This window comes from Vipera berus (assembly GCF_964194415.1).
Source record: "Vipera berus genome assembly, chromosome: 1".
NCBI lineage: Eukaryota > Metazoa > Chordata > Lepidosauria > Squamata > Viperidae > Vipera > Vipera berus.
In genome coordinates, this window is record NC_138202.1 from 190458902 (window position 1) to 190472971 (window position 14070).

The following is a 14070-nucleotide window of genomic DNA, read 5'->3' on the forward strand; positions in this document are numbered from 1 at the left end:
TAGCTGTAGGTGAAGAATTATTCTAACCTCTGCCCCTATATTGAATCAGATATTTCCAAGAAATCTGTAAGCTTTAGAAGATTCTGAACATTCTCTGCACACCTGACACTCAATGTATATGGATCATAGAGTCCCTGATAAAGAATTCAAAGTAAAAGGAAATATTTGCTCCTAGGAGTCCCATCGTAAGAATGGAATATATTTCCTGAAATGTCAGAACCCTCAATTATTAATCATGCATATTCTCTGGGTTTAGGTTATTCAGGTTCTGCCATTCTCCTATGGGGGGAGGGGGATAGCCAGGGGCTTGTAGTACACGTAGACCTCATCTGCTTTGATGTATCCTTTATGGGGTGTGAAAAGAATGCCTCGGGGTCATCTGTCTTATATGAGCGCAGGGAGGAACTGGAGAAGACCTAATAACCTTGAGAGGCGTGCCTTATTGGTTGCTTTCCCACAGCTCTATGTCACCTGTGGATTAGCCTGTTTGAACTGACCGGATGGACAGTTGGGGTGGGGTTACTGTTTTGCAGGTTTAACCTATTGATTCGGCAGGAAGTCCTCAGATCCTGCCTAGCTTTCCTGCCTTCTGTACCTGCCAATAAAAGTTCCTTTTGAAATGATGCCAGTTTCAAGAGTTCTGCTTTCTTGGTAGAGAAACGGAGGCAGGTCCTTTGTAGCGGGAAATAAAATAAATCCTGTAGCTGTCACTTAAAGGCAAGTCAAGAAATTTTCCTTGATAAATGTAGTTCTTGGTTAACAAGTCAACTTACAACCCATGACTTAGCAACCATTCAAAATTATGACAACCTCCAACCCCCCCAAATGTAATGATCTGGATTCAAAGTTCCAATGGCTGCCCCCTCTGCAGTCATGTGATTGTACTTAAGTGCTTGGCAATTGGCCCACATTTATGGCCATTTAGAGCATCCCACAATTATATGAACACAATTTATCATGTTTTTTGCCAGGAAACTTTTCAACTGCTGCAAACAATGTCACCAAATCAAGTTGGCCATATGGTTGTCTTGATTTATGACTATTATAACATATAAAATAAATTATTGGCTCCATTATGGTCATAACTAAAGAATTATCTGTAATTGGGAAAGGGAGCAAGGTCACTAAGCAGTGCAGTCAGTAAAGCATGACATCACATACTACATTGACTTTTGACAGCAGTTCTCATTGTTCCAGTTGTGGTTGCTAAGCAAATCCAACATGAGTCTTAAATGTGATGTCACATGACTGCCATCTGCAACCTCAACTGACTTTGCTCGTCAGAAGCTAACAGTGAAGCTACAAATGGTGATCATGTTAATGTGGGACACACTATGACCATCATAATTAACAGCTGGCTGCCAGGTGCCCAATTTGTAATCATATGACCACAGGACTACTGCAATGGCTGCAATTTTACAAAATGGTCATAAATCTCATTCAGCAATATCATAACTTCAAACACTTGCTGAAAAAATGGTCCTTAAATGAGCACTACCTGTACAAACATCTGGAAACAAAAGGAAAAAGGAACTGTGGACTTTTACAAAAGACATTATACATTTATAAATTATATTTTTGGAATAGGAGTTTTCACTGCTAATTATATTTTTTACACAAAGAATCAACACGAGATTTGTTCCCACTGAGTTATGTTTGATTTACCTCTCTTTTTTTTGTTATAAGTTCTTCCTGTATGTTTAGTTGTTCCTTTAGCATATGAGCCACATTAGTGTCAGTAAGTACTCTATGTCTAACTTCATCTAGTTTAGATTGCAAAGTGGAAATCAGAATTAAATTTTTGTTATGTTGCTGCTGCAATGTTTCTTTATCCTGTAAAACATCAAAAAATGCTTGTGTAAGTAAATACTTTTTCATACAGCCTGTTGTTTTAGCTTTCTAGGAACACCCAAAGCAAGACGCAAGCGCTGCTCTAGACATGAAAGTCAGTAATTATGTGACCATCACTTGAAAAGACTTTATATGTATTAACTATCTAATCTGAAGATAATTCAAGATCACAAAACCCTATGATTGAAGAAGCTATTTAGGCAATCCAGTCCACTCCCCACTTCTCAGTAAAGAAATTCTAATCAAACTACTCTTTAAATCTTGTTTTTGAGTACATCCAATAAAGAGAATTTCCCCCACTGTGAAGTCCTTTTTTGAAATATTAAACTGCTATCTCACATCCTATAACAAAAATCCATAATAAACTTTCTCCTCATTGGACTTAGCTTCTTGTTCCCTTGATTATCATTGCTATCCTTTGAACATATTTAATGTTCTTAAAATCCACACGGATTCCAGACCTGGTTCCGGGACAGGAACAGTACTGATCGCACTTGTTATGATTTGATGATCTCATAAAAACAGGATTGGAATAGTGCATACATTCTTGCTCTCCTTGAACTCTCAGCAGTCTTCAGTACTGCTGGCCATAGTATCCTTTTGCTATGGCTGCAGAATCTGAGTGGTGCAGTCTTGCATTGGTTTGGCTGTTTTCTCCCAAGACTGGTCCTAATCAGTGTTGATAAGAGAGTGAGAGGTCCGGTCCATGGCTACTCCTTTGCGGCATATGCAGGGCTTGGTACTTTCTCCGCTCCTCTTTAACATCTACAGTAGCTGCTGGAACACATCATCTGCCACCATGGGATGAGGCATCATCAATTTTCTTGACCGTACTCTTTTATATCTTCATCGCAGGTAATCCACATGCTGCTGTTGCAGTACTTGGAGGCTATAGGATCTGGATGGGGGACAACAGACTTTGGTTGAACTCTGATAAGACTTGGGAGTGGCCATAGTTCCATGGATCATCTTTAGTTCTGGATGAGGTTGCATTGCACCAGACAGACCCTGTGCACAACTTGGGAGGTTTCCTAAACTCACAACTCCTGCTTGAAGAGAAGTTGGCAGTTGTGGCTAAGGAGAGCCTTTGTACAATTTTGTGTGGCATGCTAGTTATGCCCTTTCCTGGATCATGGGTCCCTGTACTCAGTCCCTCATGCCTTGGTCATCTTGCAATGTGATCAGCAGAAGTTGGTAAATAATTCTTTTGTTTCATTTTTGTTTTGTAGGCTGCGTAGTCCAACTACATCTTTGTCAATATCTCCATCTTTGGCATTCCAGTCTCCAACTATATGCAGCTCATCTTGCTTACATGTTGTGTTCATTTTCAGTTTGAATTTGACCTTAAAACTCATCGACCTCCTTTTCTTCTACATCAGTCATGTTGCTTGCAAGAGTTCAACAGGGCCAGAACTGTTAACTGCTGATTTTAATTGTACTCAAGTGCCCAATGCTCCTCACTGCAGTGTCTAACAATAGTCAGCCAGCCAGCATTAATAGATTCCAGTTGCCCTGATATTATTTTACCATTATGGCAATATCCTAATGAAAATCTTCACCATGGTTGTCACTGACTGCACCTAGTTATTGGGGAGAGAAGTCCAAGTGTGAATACAGAAATTGAATCTTAGTGACATGTTGAACTTCATGGTCATATGTGCTATAAGAAGTTTGTCAACCAGCTGAATGTACTTTGGTGCTCTGTTCTCAACAATACCCCGAATGATTTCCAGGCAATTTTCTCTAGCCTCACTAAAAGATCATTGAACTGCTTGACACCGATAACTTATCTAACCTGTGGACCACTAAAAATGCCTCCTTAATCTTGGCATCAGTTTTCTTGGAAACAAGTTTTATGTAAAACGGAAGCAAAAATATCTGTGTTGGGTCAACAAGTGGTTCATCTGTCATATTTTTCTGTCCTGGAACCAAATTCTTTCAGAGTGGCCATTTCTTTTTAATGTAATGCGACTCTCTTGCAATGCTTTTCATTTGCACATGTAACAACAGTATTTGGCATATACAAGATGCATTTCAAGCAGCAGAGCCACTACTTTTGGATCTCCATAGTTATTCCAGCTGTACGGGTTGTACTGGATGTGCTTCAACAACAGTTCCATGTTCTCTATGCTTCTTTCATGTTTGCAGCATAGCCAACAAGTACTGAAGGTGTACATTGCCATTCTGTAAAAACATAAGATTTCTATAGAACATTAAGCAACAGGTAAAATTACATGTTATTTTTGTGATTAGCAGCCAAAAATCTATAAAATAAATTCAAAAGTGTCCAGGAACCAAAATCTTCATTATCCAGTTTTCTTTTTCTGAATACAAACTTCAGCAACTGGATATCCTGAATGCTTTAATCTAACCACTTCATTGTTGCTGTTAGATCCACAGCATTTTCTCAATTCCAGGCTGAGTGCATCTGACCTGAGAGAACTAATGTCTGGCATTATATTAGCAATCACTTTATACTGTCTAGCCAAGTGGTTTTTTTGGTCAAATAAAGAAATGGTTTTGCCATTGCTTTCTCCTACATAAAATGAAATGATGCTTTGGCCATTGTTACTAAAGTGATTGTCCACTTCAAGCATCTGTCCAATATACAATAGGTACCTAGTTTGCTTTACCTGAGGAGCTGGGATGACTGTCATACTTTGGGTAACCTTGATGAGAATATATGCTTACACTCTATCAAGAAAGTTACCAATAATACTGAGGTAAGATTAATAAACAAAAACCTATTCAAAATAAGGGCAGAATGGTGGCTTAGTGTTAAGATGTTGGGCTCGTAGGCTGGAAAGCCAGCAGCCCAGTTTCGAGATCAAAACACCATATGACAGGGTGAGCTACTGTCCTTGCCCCAGTTCTTGCCAACCTAGCACTTCAAAAACATGCAAATGCGAGATACATAGGAACCACTTCAGTGGGAAAGTAACAGCGCTCCATGACGTCGTGCTGGCTACCTGACTGCGGAAGTGTCTTTGGACAATGCTGGGTCAATGGCCTTGAAACGGAGATAAGCACTGCCCCCTTAGCCGGCAATGCTTAGTAGAATAAAATCTGAAAGTACTCCTTCACCTTTTATTCAAAATAAACAGATATTCCCTGATTATATTTCAATCAGTCTTGAGCTTTCAGACCTCTTCCTGCTCCTCACAATGCCTGCCAAATGCATACCCATGTTAGAAGACTGAGCCAAAATAGGTGAGTAGCTCCATTTTTTTACTACTCATTTGCATTTTCCCATCTCCATTGAGAAGTCTGTATATTTGAAAAACACACACAATTTCAATTATTAGCTGTCCTGTATAAATTCTAAATCCCTTCTTAAAAAAATGTAAAATTAGAAAATTAAGCTTACTTCTTTTAGTTCAATTTCCTTCTTTTTAATTTTTTCCAGTTCCTGCATGAGTCTATCAACATTCTTTGTCGCATCCTTATTCAGACATTGCAGCTCCCTGACCTGTCCTTCCAGCTTTTCTATTTCTTCATTACGAGCAGTAAGCACTTTCTCTATTTGCTCTTTTTCTGCAAAAAGCCTGTTATAATCATCCACTCTCTCTCTTATTTCATTGTGGAGAGATTCTACCTATAAAACAGACAAAAAAGAAACACAAAAGATAAGAAAATAATCACCATATTGTAATATTTTTACTTTGATTAATCTAATGTTTCAAATCAAAAGTTACTCCTTGGCAGTACTAAAGACCTGAAGGCTTATATTCAGTTAGCACCTGCTAAAGATATTTTGCTTCAAGGCAACTACATGGGGCTGCCCTTGAAGACCACCCGGAGGCTTCAGCTGGTGCAGAATGCAGCTGCACGGGTTGTGATGGGAGCACCCCGATACTCCCATATTACACCCCTCCTGCGTGAGCTGCATTGGCTACCAGTTGCCCTCCGGGTGAGATTTAAGGTGCTGGTACTTACCTTTAAAGCCCTACATGGCTTAGGCCCGGGATACTTGCAGGACCATCTGCTGCCGGGAGCGAATTCCCATCGCCCAGTACGCTCACACAGAGAAGGCCTCCTCAGGGTACCGTCGGCTAGACAATGTCGGCTGGCGACCCCCAGGAGGAGGGCCTTCTCTGTGGGAGCGCCAGCCCTATGGAATCAGCTCCCCCCTGAGCTTCGGATGGCCCAAAACCTCCAATCCTTTCGCCGCGGCCTCAAAACACTCCTGTTCCACCAGGCTGACCTGGACTGACAGGCATTTTAATTAATTTATATTTAGAATTTTTAATTTATTTTTAATTCTTTAATTTTAATTTATTGCACAGATGATTTCAATTTTATTTTTATCTTGATTTCTGTACTTATTATATGTTTTGTTGTTAGCCGCCCTGAGTCCTTCGGGAGATAGGGCGGGATATAAATCCCATCAATAAATAAATAAATAAACTGGAGGTTGTCTGAAGATCCAAAGAGATTACAAGGAAGAAAAAAGGTAACTAACTGCATGTGTGATAGACAAATCTCACTACACTATACTTCATTCAGTAACGTAGACAATGTATATATTCAGCATATTCTAGTTTTAATGATACTGCCATAAAATGCTAAGAAATAATAATAATAATAATAATAATAATAATAATAATAATAATAATAATAATAATAATAATAATAATAATAATAATAATTTGGAAGGGACCTTGAAGGTCATCTAGTCCAACCCCCTGCTCAGGCAGGAAACCCTATACCAGGGGTCAGCAACCTGAAACAGTGAAAGAGCCACTCGGAACCGGTTCCCTCACAAAAGGAAAAACTGGGAGCCGTAAAAAATGTGTGCACATGCGCATACATGCACGCATGCGCAGAACAGGGTTTGAAGAGTGGAGCCAAGGCGAGATATGCACCTACCCAGCATATTTGAATTGATTGGTTGAACTTTTTAGTCCCACTTTTTTTTTTTTGGACTGTACATGGCAGAGGACTGGGAGCCGCAGGAGACGGCTGAAAGAGCCGCATGCAGCTCCGGAGCCGCGGGTTGCAGACCTGTGCTCCAGGCCTTTGATCATCTTAGTTGCTCTTCTCTGATTTTTTTTCCAAAGTCTCAATATCTTTTTTGTGATATAGTATTCCAGGTGTGGTCTTACTAGGGTTTTATAAAGCAGTAATAATACTTTGCAAGGTCTTGATCCTATGCCTCTATTTATACAACCCAGGATTGTATTAGCTTTTTTGGTTACTGCTGCACACTGCTGGCTCATAGTCAAGTGATTGTCCACTAGGACTCCAAGGTCCCTCTCACAGTTAATTGTTTTTAAGCCAGGTCTAGCCCAATCTGTACTTGTACCTTTGATTTTTCCTGCCTAAATATAAAACTTTGCTTTTCACCACATTGAAACATTTTGTTGGATAGGACCCATTGTTTAACTTTGTCAAGATCCTTTTGGATCCTGAGTTTGTCTTTTGGGGTGTTGGCTACTCCTGTCAGTTTGGTGTCATCTGCAGATTTGATGAGTTCTCCTTCAATTCTCTCATCTAAGTCATTTATGAAGATATTGAAGAGTACTGGGCCTAAGATAGAACACTGTGGTACCTCACTGCTTACTTCTCTCCATGTGGACGTAGTTCCATTGAGGACTACTTGTTGAGAACAGTTTGTCATCCAGCTACAGATCCATCTGGTGGTGATGTTGTCTATTCCACCTTTTCCTAGCTTACCAAGGAGTAGGTTGTGGTCTACTTTGTCAAATGCCTTACTGAAATCTAAGTATACTATGTCCACTGCGTTTTGCTGGTCTGCTAGTTTAGTCACTTTATCGAAGAATGAGATAAGATTGGTTTGGCATGATCTGTTTTTAACAAACCAGTGCTGGCTACTAGTTATGACTTTCTTTGCTTCTAGTTGTTTGCAGATGTGTTCTTTGATTATCTTTTCTAGGATCTTCCCAAGTATTGATGTTAAACTGATTGGTCTGTAGTTTCTTGGATCTGTATTTTTTCCTTTCTTGAAGATGGGGACCACATCAGCCCTTTTCCAATCCTCAGGTACTTCCCCGGTGCTCCAGGATTTATGAAAGATGTACTGCAACGGTTCTGAGATAACATCTGCCAGCTCTTTCAGAACTCTGGGATGTAATCTGTTGGGTCCTGGTGATTTATATTTCTCAAGGTTGGATAGGTGTTCTCTTACCATTTCCTGGCTTGTTTTAATTTTTGTTTCTAGTATGTCTTTTGCAGTGGTTTTTTTTGGTATGTTGGGTTATAGTTTCTTTTTGTATGAACACTGACGCAAAAAATGAGTAAAGCAGCTCTGTTTTCTCCCTGTTTCCTGTTATTTCCTTGCCATCTTTTGTCTTTAGGGGGCCTACAGTTTCCTTGACTTTTTTCTTGTTAGTATGTTGGAAGAAACTTTTTTTTTATTGTCCTTGATTTCTGTTGCAAGTCTTTGTTCATTCTGAAACTTTGCTTTCCTGACTTCATCTTTGATGTTCTGGCTGTCTGCTGATAATCATCCTTAGTTATGTGCCCCTCTTTCCAGTTTTTGTATTTGTCCTTTTTCTCTTTTAGTTTGTTAGAGAGATCTTTGTGCAGCCGTGCTGGTTTCTTCTTGGATTTCTTGTTTTTCTTTCTCAATGGTATTGTGCTGATGTGGGCTTTTGTGATTGCATTTTTCAGGGCTTCCCATGCTTCTTGGGTTGTTTTCTCCTTTAGGATTTCCATCCATAAGATCTTTCCTAGGTTCTCTCTGAGTTTGTTAAAGTCAGCTCTTTTGCAATTTAAGACATTGGTTGGATTGTTTTCTGTTGTTAGTGTTTGCATTATATTAAATTCCAGTATGACGTGGTCACTTTCATCCAAGGTTCTGGAAATTTCGATTCCCTCTATCATTTCTTCTCTATTTGTAAGGATTAAATCCAGTATAGATTTATATCTAGTTCCCTCCTCCCCTTTTGGGTGACAAAGTTGGCTAGGTTGGTTAGGAATCTGTTTGATCTCCCACTCACTGCAGTTTGCCTCCCAGTTGATATCTGGATAGTTGAAGTCTCCCATTACTACTGTGGTATGCTTCCTACCTTCTTTAACTGGTTGGCAAAGAGTTCATCTATTTCTGATTGGTTGGGTGGCCTGTAATGTACACCTATGGTAATATCACTTTTTTTCTCTTTTATATTGATCCATATACATTCTGGAGAAATTTTATATTTGACCATGTGCATTTCTGCAGATAGGTAATGTTCTCTTACATATAGTGCAACTCCTCCTCCTCTTTTTGTAGACCTGTTTCTTTTGAACAATTTGTATCCATCAGTCCATTCCATTCATGGGCTTCGTCCCACCAGGTTTCTATTATCCCAACTATGTCATACCCTCCCTCGTCTACTATTGCTTCTAGTTCACCCTGTTTGTTCCCCAAGCTTTGAGCGTTGGTATATAAGCAGTTAAGACTGTTATGCCTGTGCATAGGTGTGTTTCCTGTATCTCCTGGCTGTTGTTTGAGTTTTTCCTTTTTTTCCATCACTGCCTATCTCATTGTTTGATTTGTTTTCTTGGGATTTGTGATTGTTTTTGGATTCTGGAGATTCTAGAGATTGGTCACTCTCCCCCCTCAATTTTAGTTTAAAGCCCTCCTGATGAGTTAGGCCAGTCTTTTTCCAAGTATATTTTTGCCTGTTTTCGTAAGATGTAGCCCATCCCTTGCCAATAGTCCTTCGTGTAGGAAATGCAGTCCATGATCCAGGAAACCAGAGTTTTCTTGGCAACACCAACCCCTTAGCCATTGGTTTATTTCTAAAAAATTTTTCCCCTCAATGGGTGTTGGCCTTTCATTGGGAATTTATCTCCTCTGTCCCCTTTCTCCATTGTCTTTATTTCTATTTCTATTTCATATTAAGAAAGAAACTTTAATAAAATAAATTTAAAAAAGATTATGATCCAAATATGTGAGTGCCAGGTGTCATGATTACAACATTGCAAGCTGCAGTCATGTTGTAGGAACCCACTCCAATCCACACCTTAAGAAAGACTCTTGGAGGCAAGATTGTCCAAGCAGGAACTTTTACTAAGACATGGATGATAGAAGGTATAATAGACAGGATCTAAAAAATCTTTTCACAATCGATATTTTTAAAGTGTCCCTGAGCAAAACCCCACCCCTCAGTTCATTTGGTCAGTTCCGGATCAGTCAACTTTCAGGTGGCAAGCCCCTTGTGGGAAAGGGAGAACCATCAGTCCATTTGCAGCACAATTACTCCCTCCCCTTCACATTCCATCCGGAGACACAAACCAGAATTCCCCCACCCCCTTTCTTAGTTGCTCATAACATCAGAGAGAGAGAATGCCTTTCATCTATCTTTTTGCGATGGCCAACAGGCAGGCTAGATAAACAAAAAGTTACATCTTAAGGGAGGAAATGGAGGCAATAATATCCCGTTTATTCCCTTTCCTCCTTGGGAATGGCAGAATCTGGGGTGTGTGTGTGTGAGATTTGGGTTTGCACAGAAAGAGAGTTAGAAATGAAACATAAATGGATTATGACACATGTGATAGCCATTTGTGATATTGTTTTCCGAAAACAAAGTCAATGGAGAAGCTGAAGGGAAGATCACAAGTTGCTCCTGCTACCTTTTCCCCCCGAGGAACTTGCTATGGAGTATGAGATCACGGAGATCAAAAAAGGTAGCAGAAACAAATTATGATCCTCCCTGTCAGCTGTGGATCATAATCTTTTTAAAAAATTTAATTTATTTTGGATTTCATACACTATAGCACCCTGCCTGCATTGAATAACATTATCCCAAACATCCGTTGCCTCCACAATAGAGTCTCCGCTTATATACTCATGACCTCTGCTGGCCTTTCCAAGATCTCCAATGATCTGCATATAGCCAACAGGTGCCTTGTAAGGGGCCAGGCCATGTGCACCACATTAGCAGTGGGAAGAAAAAGACAAAGGTAAGCTAAGAGACCAGGCATGGCAAAGGGCAGGGCAGCACTAGTGTCAGTGGAGTGCAGGGTGGCAAAGTGTAGGGCTCCAGGGGCAGCAAACATGGCAGAATGTAAGGTGGCCAAGAGTAGAGAAAAGGGGGAAAACAGGCAGGTGGGAAGAACTGAAGTAGAGGCAACAGCGACAGGGCAGGACAGAAGAAGTGTGAGGTTCTGGTCTAATGACAGCATGGTTCTGGCCTAACAATAGTAACTGGGACTACTGAAACTGATCTAGGATAATTTGCCATGGCCAATTCACTATGGCCACCTTGCCATGGGACAATTCAACACTGTTTTGTTTCACTCAGTTATTTTTCTTATTGGTGACCATGTTTTCATCAAAATTATTGTACTACTGGATTGACTATATTTTATTATTATTGGCCACTGTTCCGTTGAAATTAATTTAACTTTTGTATTTGTTGAATTATCCTGCAATGAGTTGTCCCATTCCGTACTGAAACTTCCAAATGGTACAGTCATATGAAATTTCGCGTGAAGTACTAATACCACTTTACAATGCTTTGGTAAGGCCACACCTGGAATACTGCATCCAGTTTTGGTCACCACGATGTAAAAAAGATGTCCAGACTCTAGGAAGAGTACAGAGAAGGGCAACAAAGATGATTGGGGGACTGGAGGCTAAAACATATAGGGAACGGTTGCTGGAATTGGGTATGTGTAGTTTAATGAAGAGAAGGGTGAGGGGTGACATGATAGCAGTGTTCCAATATCTCAGGGGCTGCACCAAAGAAGAGGGAGTCAAGCTATTCTCCAAAGCGCCCGAAGGCAGGACAAGAAGCAATGGATGGAAACTAGTCAAGGAGAGAAGCAACCTAGAACTAAGGAGAAACTTCCTGACAGTTAAAACAATTAACCAGTGGAACAACCTGCCTCCAGAAGCGGTGAATGCTCCAACACTGGAAGTTTTTAAGAAGAGACTGGCTAGCTAGTCTGAAATGGTATAGGGTTTCCTGCCTGAGCAGGGGGTTGGACTAGATGACCTCCACGGTCCCTTCCAATTTATTATTATTATTATTCACTTGACAACCACATAGCTTAGTGATGGAAATTCTGGTCCCAGCTAGGGTCAGGAGGTGAGGATTATCTGTAAGGATTTCATCATAGGAACCTTTAAATGCTCCATGATGAGGAAAGTGAATCCAGTTTGACTGGTTAATTTATAGCTGGATCTGATCTTGATAAAGCTTATATAGATTGCCAAATTTCATAAAATGATTTCAGAAAAAGCTTGGGAAACTCTGGCATTAAAACACTACTTTGATTTCTATTCCTGGGTCTGTCAGTAAGCAGTCATCAGACTTCATTTATTCATTACTGATTAGAAGCAAAGAAAATTGGAGGAAATGAGACCCTATAAATTTTCACTTTCTCCACGAGTGCCTCTAATTCATTTCCTTTGATTTGGGAAAATCTACTAAAATTGTGGCTTGAGAGGCTTTAGTTTTGCCATCTTGTAGCTGAATTTACTTTTTCTCTGTTAAATCTTTTAAAATCTTTTGGTACCCATGGTACATTAACAAAATGGTGTAAAGCAAAACATTCATTCTGAACTCATTGCAATACCATATCATATTGTAACGGAGCATAGTTTTCCTATTTAGCCTGCACACAATCACAGCGGATCGTATTCAATTTCTAACATTCATTCATCCTTCATTTTGATATATTCTCTTAATGCTTGCTTCAAGTGCAAGGCTGCCCAGCAAACAAAATATATTGTCAGGACACACCCCAATCCACGTCTTAGGAAAACGAAACCTCTTGGAGTCAGTTCTAGTCCAAAAGGAATTTTTACTAGGACATACTTGGTTGTGGAAATACAAGACAGGACTTAGTATTGTTTTACAAATTGAAACTTTATAAAGGGTTCCCGGTTCAACCCCCCTTCCCTCAACCCCATTTGGTCAGCCCCCATCATTTTACTTCATGTCATCCCTTTCGTGGGAAAAAAGGAACTTCGAATCTTTATGGTTATTGCCTTCTTCCTCTACAGAATTAAATGAAGACACAGGCCAGATGCCTTCTTCTCTAACCCTCCCTTTTGTTCCCCCAGTTCAAAAGATTTCCCTTGGTCTTTGAAATAACCTAAGGCAGGCTGAATCGACATGCGCTCCTCCTTCCTCGGGAGATGGCAGAATTCCACGGGGGGGGGGGGGGGATAATGTTTTAAGCATACATTTATGAATGTGATATAAATGGATTCTGACATACATATATTATAAGCTAACACTAAAAGAAGTGTTTCATATGGAATGATTTTACTCACCAGATCGATTCTGGACTTTCCAAAAGTTTGGGATTTTGTTGTAAGTTTTAATTCCATTTCTAGTTTCTGAATTTCTTCTTGAAACTCATCACGTTCATGTTCCCTTTCAATAGCTTGCTTCTGTTAAGAAAATGAAAGTTTTCTACATATTAGAGTCTATTTTGGATTTCAAACCAAATCAAAGCCATTTAATTACTAATTTTTAAGATTTATTTTTATAGATTAGCATAATTTTATACTCTGAAAGAAATCTTTAATCCAGGGTGCTAGGGAAAAAATAAGTTTTATACATGTTTTTCTTACATCCATGAAATCTCTCTGATTTTTCAGCTGTCTTTCAAGAGCTTCCATTTGTTGTCTGAGATCAATAACTTCAGATGCCATCGCAGCTTGATTTTGATTTTTGTTCAGCTGCTCTTCAAGTTCAATCTCCAAGATTTTCATCTGTGTATTCAAGTTTGAACAATCTTTCTCTGCTTGACACTGCAATTCCAAATTTGTTTTTGCTAGACGCTCTATCTCTTTGATTAATTCTAATACATAAAGGAAAAACAGCAGTACCAAGACTATAACATTTTTCAAAATTCATATGAATATTTTAAACCAGTTATGCACTATAAATTAATATTTTTACAATACACTAGAATTATAATTATGACTTAGACTGGCATCTAACATTCTCTTGCCAGGGGCCATATTTGACTCCATGTAATACAGGAGTCTAGCTACTTTTTTCTTTGTAAAATATTCTGTAATATAGCTGTATAAGAAGCATTTTAGGAAGTTAAAGTGGGAGGTCATTTTGCTGCCTATCATCATTGTCAGGTTAGCCCACCAGGATCAGGGGCAAAAGAAGGAGATTAATCAGAAGTACACTTCACCACAATGCTTCCAAATTTCAGTCAGATTTTGTGAAAAGATTATCTTCCTTCCTCCCCAGATCCATGTATAATCATGTCTATAAGGTATGGGTCACAATGCAAAAG

At 39.5% G+C, this 14070-nt stretch overlaps 1 protein-coding gene across 5 annotated transcripts in view; it reads right to left on the minus strand.

Moving 5' to 3' along the window:
* PCNT (pericentrin) overlaps positions 1-14070 on the minus strand; it is a 111547-nt gene that overhangs the window by 54245 nt on the left and 43232 nt on the right. For all 5 annotated transcript variants that reach the window (XR_014024467.1, XR_014024468.1, XM_081312625.1 and 2 more), the window contains exons 20-23: positions 13388-13617; positions 13085-13204; positions 5219-5446; positions 1666-1833 (exon numbers count right to left, since the gene is read on the minus strand). Coding sequence is in view for 3 of the 5 variants with exons in the window: in XM_081312625.1 (XP_081168751.1) it covers positions 1666-1833; positions 5219-5446; positions 13085-13204; positions 13388-13617 (746 nt within the window). In the remaining 2 variants the exon portion in view is untranslated. The remainder of the gene's footprint in view (positions 1-1665; positions 1834-5218; positions 5447-13084; positions 13205-13387; positions 13618-14070) is intronic.